This window comes from Setaria italica, chromosome VIII (assembly GCF_000263155.2).
Source record: "Setaria italica strain Yugu1 chromosome VIII, Setaria_italica_v2.0, whole genome shotgun sequence".
Taxonomy (NCBI): Eukaryota; Viridiplantae; Streptophyta; class Magnoliopsida; order Poales; family Poaceae; genus Setaria; species Setaria italica.
This window is the reverse complement of record NC_028457.1, coordinates 21,191,625-21,203,838: the sequence shown is the minus strand read 5'-3', so window position 1 is coordinate 21,203,838 and position 12,214 is coordinate 21,191,625. Positions and strand designations below refer to the sequence as shown.

Here is a 12,214-nt window from a genome sequence, read left to right as displayed (position 1 = left end):
GAGGAATTTCTCCATCTTTAGGAAATGTTGTTTTAACAGGGTACCATTCGTTTTATTCACTTGTTAATTCAAAAACCAGTCCCCTAAGACAGATCTTCAAGTAGACAAAAAAACAAACCAGCCTTTAAAGAGCAAAATCCCAAACACACATGCTGCAAGCGTAAGAAGTAGGCATAGGACGCTTAATTACCTATTTGAAGTTAAGACAAGATCTACTACTTTTCTATGCCAAGGAAAGTAGCATATCAGTGAAATTGCCACCGATTAACAACAATCATCATATCAAAATGCACATAATTCAAGCATTAGACATAATATGACACGAGTTCTGCAATGTTAGAGCTTATCATTAAAAACTGAAATTATATACCATGAAAGGAACAAGAGTTCGGCTTCTTACGGAAAGGAATAGGAGTAACAGGAACTGAAAGAATGTAACCCTTGGTTAGTGTCGGTTTTTATACCCGGCAACCTATCGAGGGGTATCCCGAGGTAGTAGATTGGTTGGTGGGGATCGTCGGACCTGAAACTCGAAGGTAAAAGCGAGGACAAAAGACACAGATTTATACAGGTTCAGCCGCTAGAGTAGCGTAATACCCTACGTCCTGTTTGATGTGTATATTGTGCCCTGCGCTTGGGTGTTGTTTGGTGTTGAGGATTCGATCCTCTATTTTGATTCTATGAGGTTTTCGCCTATCGTTCTAGGAACCCTGCCTGCCTTTATATACTCCAAGGAGCGGGATTACTAGTCGGTTAAAAGGAGGAGTCCTCGTAGGATTACATGGTATGAGTCCTAGTAGGATTACAGAGGAATTCTAGTAGGAGTCTGTCTTCTTCCTTTCTTGCGGGTACTGTGGATCTATCCCTGACAAGCCCCCAAGTGCTTCATAGTTGAATGCAGCAGCCTTCGAGTACTTTTCAGATCCTCGCCGAGTAGTTTTGGTGCTCTCAGAGTACTTTGTCTGGCTAAATCTTCAAAGTTCCTTAAAGCCGCCAGAAGGCTATGGTATGCTCAAGCACTTGATAGTCTTGATTTTGTAATCTTTATCTTTGGAATGTGATATGGAGGGCGGCGAAAGTCGCACTCCATGTGCATAGCCCCCGAGCCTTAGGTTGAATCGAAGAATCAGGCTAGGGGTCAATGAAATCTTGAATCTTCTTTCTTCATCTTGAAAAAATCAACTATTGGGTGTAGGTTATGAGCCCCCTAGCCATAGAATGATTAAATAATCAATTCAAGGGTCTAGCGAGCTTTATCTTTACACCAGTCATCGTCTGACTAGTTTTGTGGTGTCCAGCCCCTGAGCTTATACGCCAAGTGAGCCGTAGGAGCCACGTCGAGTAGTTATTTGGCACTTGCCCCCGAGCTTGGAAGTTAGCTGAGTCATTGGAGATATTCCGAGTAGTAATTGGCACTTTGCCTCCGAGCCTGGGAGCTAGCGGAGCCATTGTAGGTACCCTGAGCGTCCTGGAGAGTCGACACCGAAGCTTGACCTGCAAAAAGAGATGCATACATCACATAGCATATTTGCAGAATTTAGAACTACTGAAAATTTATTCAGTGATGAATATAATGTAAATGTTTTGTGTAATGCTCTTGTTTCGGCCATATTTTTCCCGAGTAGTTAGCCAATTATATTTAGTCTCTCAGTCCCTGTTTAGCCATTGCCACTGTGTGTGAGATCTTTGTTTCATGTACGCGTACTGGCACTGCTGCTACGGAGATCTTTGTCTCGCATCCTAGCATTTAGTCATGACAGAAGATCCGAGACTTTCACGAATTAAGGCGTGTTTAGCTCGAGGAGATTAGCGACCAGTAAGAGGAGACATCGAAAATAAGTAGTAGGCATTACGACCAAAAGAGAGCGTGATTGCGCTTAAAGTAGTCCGTGAGACTTTTCTACCTTTTGGCAAAAAGAGCGCGTGTTGTCGCATCGAGGATTTATGCCTCCTTAGGATGTAGCCGTTGTGAGCCTCCAACACTCAAGTGCACCAAACTTCATGGCAGAGTCTCCTAATTCAGTGTACCATACTTGTGGTGGTGCCTCCGGTACATAATGCACAAAACTCGTGGCAATAGCCTCCGTAATTTGATATACCAAGCCCGTGACTATCGGTCAACATACCCTAAGAGTAATCGGCGAAGTGTAGCTCTAGAGGGTAATTTCCGTCGAGAGGCGTACATAAATAAGTACTCAGCATGCGGAAAACAAGCTAGAAAAAATATATAAAATAATTAAAAAAGTGACTTAGCTTGATTCGTGAACGATTGTCGACGAAGCCATGTCGATTGTTGATGAAACCAACTAGTCAGACTCGATTCTGACTAGTTGTCGACGGTGTGAGACCTGCCCTCGACTAGTTTTCTAGTCAAGACAAGTAGTCGAAGTAGACTGTCCTCGACTAGTTTTCTAGTATGTTAGGCTTTGATTTTGAGATCTTGGGGTAGCCTTCCATTTTCGTATAGCACAAATCCTTCAAAATTGCTTTTTACGGAGAGTAGTCGGAGCTAATTATTTGCCTTCAATCCACATGTAACTATAACATATCTTTGTCATTTTTGGAATTATGGCATGGGTTCATCGGTCGGCCTGATCTCCCCTCTCTTCCTCGTTGATTGCTCGCAGGTGACCGGCAACTCGCGCACGCCAACACACAGCTTACAGCCACTCTGGCCCAACGTACATCGTATTGGGCAGACGCACACGACTTCCATTCCTCAGCCCACTTGGCCCGCTCTCGTCAGTTGTTGCCTGTATTGTGCGGGGGGCAGAGCAGTGTTCTAACTGGGTGTGGTGGGGACCGAGGAATTACGGATTCCTGGGACCTTGGCAGTCTGTTCGAGAAAATAGAAAGTGCTTCAGCCGACAGACCCGTTGCTGAATGAATGCGAAACACAAACATAAGCCCTTATTTAGGCTGCTCCAAAACTCCCAACTTCGACACTATGCAAAAAGAAGATTTCCCATCACATCAAACTTATGTTACATGTATGGAGTACTAAATGTAGACGAAATTAAAAACTAATTGCACAGTTTTGTTGTACTTTGCGAGACGAATCTTTTGAGCCTAATTAGTCAATATTTGGACAATAATTCACAAATACAAACGAAACGCTACAGTGTGCTACAGGAATTTTGCACCTCCAAACTTTGGGTAACTAAACAAGGCCTTAGTTAACCCCCAACTCCCAACTTTGTCACTATGCAAAAAGAAGATTCCCATCACATCAAACTTGCGGTACATGCATGGAGTACTAAATGTAGATGAAATTAAAAACTAATTGCACAGTTTTGTTGTACTTTGCAAGATGAATCTTTTGAGCCTAATTAGTCAATATTTGGATGATAATTCACAAATACAAACGAAACGCTACAGTGTGCTACAGTGCTGTAACAGTAATTTGGCACCTCCAAACTTTAGCAACTAAACAAGGCCTAAGAGCAAGTATAAGGAGCTGTAAGCTGGTTGAATGCTGACGTGGAGGAGAGAGAAGAGATGAGAGAGGAGAAGCGGGCTATAAGCTTACAGCCGACTTGGTCACAGGAACCAAGAAACTTTGTGAGAATGACTTGTGGACCATGTATTAGTGGTGAAGAGCTAACCATTGTAGGAGTGGACTAGGAAAAGGCTGAGAGAAACCTTGCAGCCCGCTTGCTAGCTGCGTTATTAAACTTGCTCTAAGTGAAACTGTTATAATTACTGAGTATATTACGGTTGGATTTGTTTATTAATGTTTTTGGAACCAGGGATCTATTTCACTTGTTATGAGTAAGAGAATAGCTATCCGTAACTGCAATCTCATGAGAAGATAGAAGAGACTAAACTGTGTTTCCTGGTGCTTCTCCAATGTCCATAAAAAGCTCTATATAGGAACTTTAGCTGACATGATATTCATATAATTTTCCAAAATATTGGTATTTACTCTTGTTATCCAATTTCATGTTAGTGTTGCTTTAATGATATTTATTAATCAGTTCCAGTCTGATGTTTGTTTAAACAGGAAATTTGATGTTTGCGCACAGTTGGTAGAGCAATGCCCGTGGTAGTGACACTATCCCATAACAGCGTTATAATTGTAACTACGTTGTAGAGATACTATTTTTATCTTGTAGAGACATTTTATGCTGATGTGCCACTACAAGTATCCCTTTGAATGAAGAGATATTTTTTTAAGTGTTCCTATATTTTCTAAGATAACTTGTAATGGGAAAATATTATGTCCCCATCCTTTATATGAACTAGAAATATATTAAAAAATATGATAATTTTGGATTGATAGGTCTTTGAACTCAAGACCTCATACTGTTATCATACTAGCTCCCCGTAGTAGTCAACTCAACCCCACACAAATTGTTGGATATTTACTTAGTAGAATTTTTATGAGTAATGCGTCAATAGTCTAAACAATATCTTAAGATATTACTGTGTGAATGTCTCAAACTATGTTTTTATGAGGGTAAGGTCAAATTTTTTAGTGTCTCAAATATGTCTCTAATATTCTATATTCGCATTTTACAAAATGACTTAAAAAATATCCCTATGGTTGAAAATGCCGAACGTAGGGTCTCAATATATATGACACTTTATATAGTGCCAAAAATGTATCCTTATAATATGTTAAGATATATTCATAAGGGAAAATCATAAAATATCTATCCTAAAGTGTCTCTACTCCATGTTTATGAGCTAATAGATAGAGAATTCTACATGCTCAATGAGTATGTTATGATTTCTTTTTTTTTAAAGAACATTGTTTCTTAGGAACTATGAAGCATGATAGTGAAATTTATTAAAATTTGTACCAAAAATCTCTCTTACGGTTTCCAATTCCAATACCATAATTCAAAGCCTTCGATAACATACTTTTGGTTTTATTAACCAGAATTTTACGAATAGTGAAATTTTTACATCTAAGATATCTCTCCTATTTCTAAAGTGCCGACCGTTTAAATCCTTTTCAAGTGGTGCTTGTTGCTGCCCTTTTATCCCTTGTACCACGTGTTGTGGGGAGACATTTACGTGATGTCTTAAAAAAAAAATGCCCGATCAAATATTCATCTTTGTTTTACACCATAGGAAAGCATAATTTGCAACCTTAGTACTGGTGGCTTTTTATCCGGTCCCTTCAAAGTGGGAGGGAGGGGGGGGGTCCTGGAGGCCTATTAGTATCGGGTGACCCTGTACTAAGGTCTTCATTGTCCATGTTTTATACTCTGCAACCTACTGAGGGGTATCCTGAGATGGTAGATTGGTTGGTGGGGAATTGCCGAATCTGAAACTTGATGGTAAATGCGAGGACACAAGACATAGATTTATATAGGTTCGGACCACTAGTGTAGCGTAATATGTTACATCCTGTTTGATGTGTTGTATATCGCGCCCTGCTCTTGGGTGTTGTTTCTCTAGTTGAGGTGGTTATGCTGATCTAGGTACCCCTGCCCTCCTTTATATACTATAGGGGGTGGGATAACTAGTCTGTTATAAGGTAGGAGTCCTAGTAGGATTACAAGATACGAGTTCTAGTATGATGTAGCACTAACCTGATCTTCCGATAGGTATAGATACAAGTGGAGACTCGATGTTGACGATCTAGCTTCAAATCAAACACGATTCGAACCCTGCAATCGCTACACTACTGCTTCATTGGTTATCAACCAAGCTCAACTTGATTGACCTCACCGAAAAGGCTTTCTTGCAAACGAATCGAAGAATACAAGCAAGAGAACGGTAAACACGCAATTAGAAATTGCAAATATAGATGAAGCAAAGATCAATATGGGGTTCAAGCTCTTGATTCAAACGGACCAATCATCACAGGCGAGGAGAACAAGAATAGGGGCTCTGGAGCACTGTAAATGGATTTGTCACCATAGTTATAATGAATCAATCTCAGTTTGTTGATGGAAAACTAGAACTAAACAAAATCTGAGTTCTAAAAATGGTGGCTACTGAGTTTTATACCCAAAGGGGCGTCCTAGGGTTAGGGGCCACCGGGGGGAGGCACCCACAACATGGGCTTAAGGCCCAACATTATGCAAGGCCAAGTTGGCCAAAATAGGTGACGCAACACCTTATCGTGATCACACAGAATGATCCACAAATTTTCTAGACTAGGACTAGAACCAAAAGAATGGCATCATTGTTCCCTTTCCAATGCATCAAAGAACGCCTTGTTTCGATATCGTATGAGGGAGATATGGCCGAAACCGTGCAGAGGTGTTTGCTGAATTCGAACTGAACGTGACGAACGAGTTGGTGATGACTTGTGACTTGGGGAAGACCATGAATCGTGTGTGTCCAGCAGGGCAATGTACTCATCATAGTAGGATTACAGGGTAATCATAGTAGGAGTCTAGCTTCTTCTTTCCTTGCGGGTACTAGGGATATATCCCCGATAAGCCCCCGAGCGCTTCGTAGTTGAGTGCAGCAATCCTCGGGTATTTTTCAGATCCTCGCTAAGTAGCTTTGGTGCTCTTAGAATACTTTATCTGGTTGAATCTTCAAAGTGCTTCAAGGATGCCATGAGGCTATGATGTGCTCAAGACCCATTCTTTTGATAATGTAATCTTCATCTTTGGAATGTGATATACAGGATGGCGAAAGTCGTATTTCATATGGAGTAGCCCTCAAGCCTTAGTTTAAATCAAAGAATCAGGTTGAGGAGACAACCAAAATAAAATAAGTACTTGACATTGTCGGTGTTTTATACCCGGCAACCTACCGAAGGGTTTCCTGAGGTAGTAGATTGGTTGGTGGGTTATCGTTGGACCTGGAACTCGAAGGTAAAAGCGAGGACACAAGACACTGATTTATACAGGTCGGGCCGCTAGAGTAGCGTAATACCCTACATCCTATTTGGGGTGTTGTATATTGCGCCTTACGCTTGGGTATTGTTTGGTATTGAGGATTTGATCCTCTGTTGTGATTTTATGAGGTGTTCGCGTACCGATCTAAGGACCCCTGCCCTCCTTTATATACTTCAAAGGTAGGATTACTAGTCGGTTACAAGGAGAACTCCTAATAGGATTACATGGTATGAATCCTACTAGAATTATAGAGGAAGCTTAGTAGGAGTCCGTCTTCTTCCTTAGGGGGTTTTCCATCCATGATAATTACCGCTAAGAATTCGTTTTGTCTCCCTGCAATCACAAATAAGTGTTGTTTTACGGGGTGTTTGGATACGAGGTGTTAAACTTTAACAGTGTCACATCGGATGTTCGGATGCTAATTAGAAGAACTAAACATGAGCTAATTATAAAACTAATTGCAGAACCCTGTGCTAATTCGCGAGACGAATCTATTAAGCCTAATTAATCCATCATTAGCAATTGGTTACTGTAGCACCACATTGTCAAATCATGAACTAATTAGGCTTAATAGATTCGTCTCGTGAATTACACTCCATCTGTGCAATTAGTTTTGTAATTAGCCTATGTTTAATACTCCTAATTAGCATCCAAACATCCGATGTGACAGGTGTTAAACTTTAACACATGGTTGCCAAACAGGCTCTTAGACTTCGACATAATCCATAACAAAATTGTGATTAGTAATTATCTTAATATATTTATTAAAAAAAATATAAAATGTTATCTATTGTAAACCTATTTTTTTATCAAATTCACTTGTATCATATCAAAAGTTATAAATTTAAACGATGGATAAATAATTAGTTGGCCATAGCAAAACTCAAAACGGCATTTATTTATACCTTATAAATACCTATTTTTACTTAAAGAATGTTACTGATAGAATATAATTAGTAGTTTGAAAGGAACAAAATTATTTCCTAGAAACAAGAAAAAAAATAAAAATTTAGCATATTTCCGTCGAGGAGTATCTTAACAACCTCGCATTTCATTTAAAAAAACCATCCTCACGAAGGTTTAGATCACCTTACCTACTTCAGATACTGACAAGCAGAGAAATCTCGCTAGTTTCGATGCCCAGGACTCCAAACCCGATCGCGTGGCACCTCTTGGCCGGTTGCCGGCCGCGGGAGGAGGCCCTTCCAGATATAGAATACGAGAACAAAAAACGTATACGGTCACACCGAAGCCAGCCGGCCAGCCCACGCGTCCACTCGGCGGCGCCCGCCACCCAACTCGCTGCATGCGCGCACACGTAGCTCACGACGTGTCCAACTTCCAACCCCAACACGTTGCTTACACGCGCGCCCTATAAATAAACCCATACGGCCTCCGCTTGGTCCCATCCATCATCTCGGGTTGTGAAGCTTTGACAAGTGAGCTCATTAGCAAAGTTAGCCAAAGTGACGCAGAAGCAAGAGGACGCGAGCCAGAGAGAGAGAGAGAGAGCAATGGCGCACCACCAGCAGGGGCTGTACGGCCAGCCGGCCACCCGCGTCGACGAGTACGGCAACCCGATCCCTGGCGGCCACGGCAGCATTCAGGGTCAGGCCGGCGGGTACGGTGGCGCGGGCACCGGCAGCTACGACGCCGGGGGCTACGGTCAGCAGGCCGGGTATGGCCCCACCGGAACCGGCACGCACGACATTGGGGGCTACGGCGGCTCCGGTCACGCAGCTTACGGTGCTACCGGAACCGGCGTCCATGATGCCGGGGGCCCGGGAGGGTATGGGGCCACAGGCACAGGACCTCATGGTACTCATGGAGTCACCGGAATCCATGACGCCAGGGGTGTAGGCAACGGTCACACCGGTGCGCACGGAGTCACGGCCACGGGGACCCATGGTACCGGTTACGGTACGCACGGCGCCACCGGGGCGACCGGAGTGCACGACACCGGGGTCCTGGGCGGAGGCGCCCACACCGGCATGCCCGGAGCCGCGGGAATGGGGACCCATGGCGCGGGTCACGGCGCCACAGGCGTCACCACCGGAACCCACGGCGCCGCAACCGGCGCGGCATTCCCTCATGCCGCTGAGCACAAGACGGGCGGCATCCTTCGCCGCTCCAGCAGCTCCAGCTCTAGCTCGGTGAGTTTCTTGCTGCTTCCCTTGCTCTAGCTTGTTCTCCATAGTGTACATAGCTTATCTAGTTGCTTTCCTCTTTAGTTTTGACCAAACATAACAATCTTTGCAGTCATCTGAGGACGACGGCATGGGCGGTCGTAGGAAGAAGGGCCTCAAGCAGAAGATCAAGGAGAAAATGCCCGGAGGCCACAAGGGCAACCAGGGCCAGGCGACGGCTCCCGGAGCATACGGCGGGACGACTGGGTATACTGGGCCGACCGGCACCGGCACCACCGGGGGGACGTACGCTCCGACGACCCATGGGGCGCACGAGAAGAAGGGCGTGATGGAGAAGATCAAGGAGAAGCTTCCGGGCGGCCATAAGGACCACGACCAGCAGCACACCACGGCGACCGGCGGTTACGCGCCTGGCCGCACGGGAACCACCGACACGTACGGGACGACGACCGAGGGGACACACGAGAAGAAGGGGTTCATGGAGAAGGTCAAGGAGAAGCTTCCTGGTCAGCACTGAGCAGCTTCCAGCTTCCATGCCGAAAGAAAGATTGTGCCGTGCTAGGGACAGAATAAATTGACGAAGAATAAAGCGGCAGCTCTGTGTGTGTTTGCACTGTAGTACTGGCTACCGTAAAGTGTGTGTGTTTGCATTGTAGTGGCTACCGTAAAGTGTGTGTGTTTGCATTGTACGTGTTTCCAGTAAGTGTTTAGTATCTTGATACTGTATTCCATCTTGTGAAAAATAAAATCGTATCCTTCCTTTTATTATACACGAGTCTCATCAATTTTGCAAGTTTGCCGGAGCCATCCACGTCTATTGTCCGTCTGAACCTTAATTACGTGGTTAGCACGATCTGTCGTGCTGCCACAAGAAAGCCATCTTCTGTCTTGTCTTTTGTCGTGCTGCCACGGCCAGTGTTCTTGCCTTCTTCTGTTCCTTCTTGCATTTCGCAAATGATTTCTCCTTTGTGAGATCAAACAACGCAAATGATTTCTCCTTTGTGAGATCTTTTTCCAAACTGGTACAAAACACGCCTTTCGTCCTTCCAAACTGGTACAAAATACAAACGCAAACTGGTACAAAATACAAACGAAACGTGTACAAAACACGGCTTTCGTCCCAAAACACGGACGAAACTGGTACAAAACACGGCTTTCGTCCCAAAACGTACAAAACACGCCTTTCTGTGTTTCGTTCCAAAATACGCCTTCAGGGCAAATCTTCAAAAAATCCAGTTGGGGGCAAATCCAAAAAAATCCAGTTGGGGGCAAATCTTCCAAAAATCCAAAAAATCCTACGTTCGTAGGGGGCAAATCTGCCAAAAATCCATCCGTCCCAGTCTCCCAAAAATCCATCCGTCCAAAATCCGGGCAAATTTTCCAAAAATCTAGCCTTTCGTCTCAGTTCATAGGAGGCAATCTTCCAAAAATACATCCATCCCAGTCTCCCAAAAATCCATCCGTCCAAAATCCGGGAAAATTTTCCAAAAATCTAGCCTTTCGTCTCAATTCTTAGGGGGCAAATCTTCCAAAAATCCATCCGTCCCAGTCTTCCAAAATTCCATCCGTCCAAAATCCAAAAATCCAACCTTTCAATCTAGTTCGTAGGGGGCAAATCTCCTAAAAATCCATCCGTCCCAGCCTCCTAAAAATCCATCCGTCCAAAATCCATCCGTCCCAGTTTCCCAAAAATCCATCCATCCAAAATCCATCCGGGATAAAGTAATCGGGAAGGCAAATCTTCCAAAAACCCAACCTTTCGTCCCAGTTCATAGGGAGCAAATCTCCAAAAATTCTATCCGTCCCGGTCTCCGAAAAATCCATCCGTCCAAAATCCATCCATCCCAGTCTCCTAAAAATCCATCCGTTCCAGTTCGTAGGGGGAAAATATCCCAAAAATCCATCTGGGACAAAGTAATCGAGATAAAGTAGGTTTTTATTCCCAGGTCACACAACCGGGGATAAAGATACCCTTTAGTCTCGGTTGGTAAAACTAGCCGGACATAAGGGGTCGCCACGCTAGGCACAACCCCCACGCCCGTTTAGTCCTGGTTGGTACTAAAGAATTTTGCAAAAAAAATATTAGAAATTCCCGGGAGGCCTACCACACGCGCACTAAAGTCACAAGTCACGCGAAATATGCTTGTGCGCGGTGCGTGGGATTCGAACCCACGACCTCAAGTCTTGCGTGTAGTTTCCTTACCATCGTACCTACACAGCACATCTGACTGTATAGGGGATGGAATCCTTTTGTATTAACTCGTGGGGAACCTTTAGTCTCGGTTTGTGTTACCAACGGGACTAAAGATCCCCTTTAGTCCCGGTTGGTAACAAACCGAGACTAAAGCGTCCGAGGGCTTTAGTCTTTTTCAGCCAGCCACCCGTGGGGAACCCTTTAGTCCCGGGTAGTAATGGTTAGTGTTACCAACTAGAATTAAAGGGTCGAGGGCTTTAGTCCTGGGTGGTAACACCCACCGGGATTAACCTTTAATCACGGTTGGTGTTACCACTCAGGACTAAAGGGTCCCCACAGGTGGCTGATTTTTTCACCCGGGACTAAAGGGTCTCCCACGGGTAGTTGATTTTTGACCCGGGACGTGGGAGCTTTAGTCCCAATTGGTATTTGATCCGCGACTGAAGTCTCTTTAGTCACGGGCTAATTTTAAATCAGGACAAAAATGATGCATGGAAGGTGAGTTATTTACGAGTGTAAAGTGTTATTGTTTTGTTAGTTTAGAATAGTTTTTACTACGGAGAGCGAATTGAGGTAGATACAGAGTTGTGCCGTCATAAGTGTAGAAACCAAATTGCCGACAGTTAGCAGATAAATGTACCATATCTATTCTCTTCGCAAAAAAAAAGTACCATATCTATTTTTCGGCCATGCTGGTTACTAGCAGGTTCGGATTACACAGTCTCAAACTTTGTTCATTCATTGTGGTCTACTACTTTGGAAAAATAGATCCAGACTGCTTTGTGTTCCTTACTGGGAATAATAAGCGACCGGAAAGAGTTGCCATGGTGCGCTGCAGATGCCATTCTATAGGTGAAGTGAAAAGGAATGGATTATAGCTAGCTTAGGTCAGAGTTAAGCAATGTATACTGAATTTTGTCAAAACCACGGACAACAACAATCTGCATGTAGGTTGTTTGTCTGATGTGTTGACTTAAATTTTCTTTATTGGTAAGTTATAGTAAGATGGGATAACCGAAGGTAGGGGCTCCACAAGGCGGCAGCAATGGTGAGCAGAAGAGGGT

At 43.9% G+C, this 12,214-nt stretch overlaps 1 protein-coding gene across 1 annotated transcript; it reads left to right on the top strand.

Annotated features, from left to right (window-relative positions):
* Positions 1-8,222: 8,222 nt before the first annotated feature.
* On the top strand, positions 8,223-9,726 carry LOC101759559 (dehydrin DHN4). Its single transcript, XM_004979179.4, has 2 exons — positions 8,223-8,962; positions 9,069-9,726. Exons 1-2 carry the CDS (start codon positions 8,324-8,326, stop codon positions 9,471-9,473), a joined length of 1,044 nt encoding a protein of 347 aa, XP_004979236.1. The 5' UTR covers positions 8,223-8,323; the 3' UTR covers positions 9,474-9,726.
* Positions 9,727-12,214: the final 2,488 nt, after the last annotated feature.

What these genes read in the sequence shown, in the direction of transcription:
- LOC101759559 (XM_004979179.4), top strand. Translation starts at nt 8,324, where the DNA reads ATGGCGCACCACCAGCAGGGGCTGTACGGCCAGCCGGCCACCCGCGTC. An exon ending in GCAGCTCCAGCTCTAGCTCG is followed by an intron (nt 8,963 to 9,068) that starts GTGAGTTTCTTG and finishes CAATCTTTGCAG; the next exon opens with TCATCTGAGGACGACGGCAT.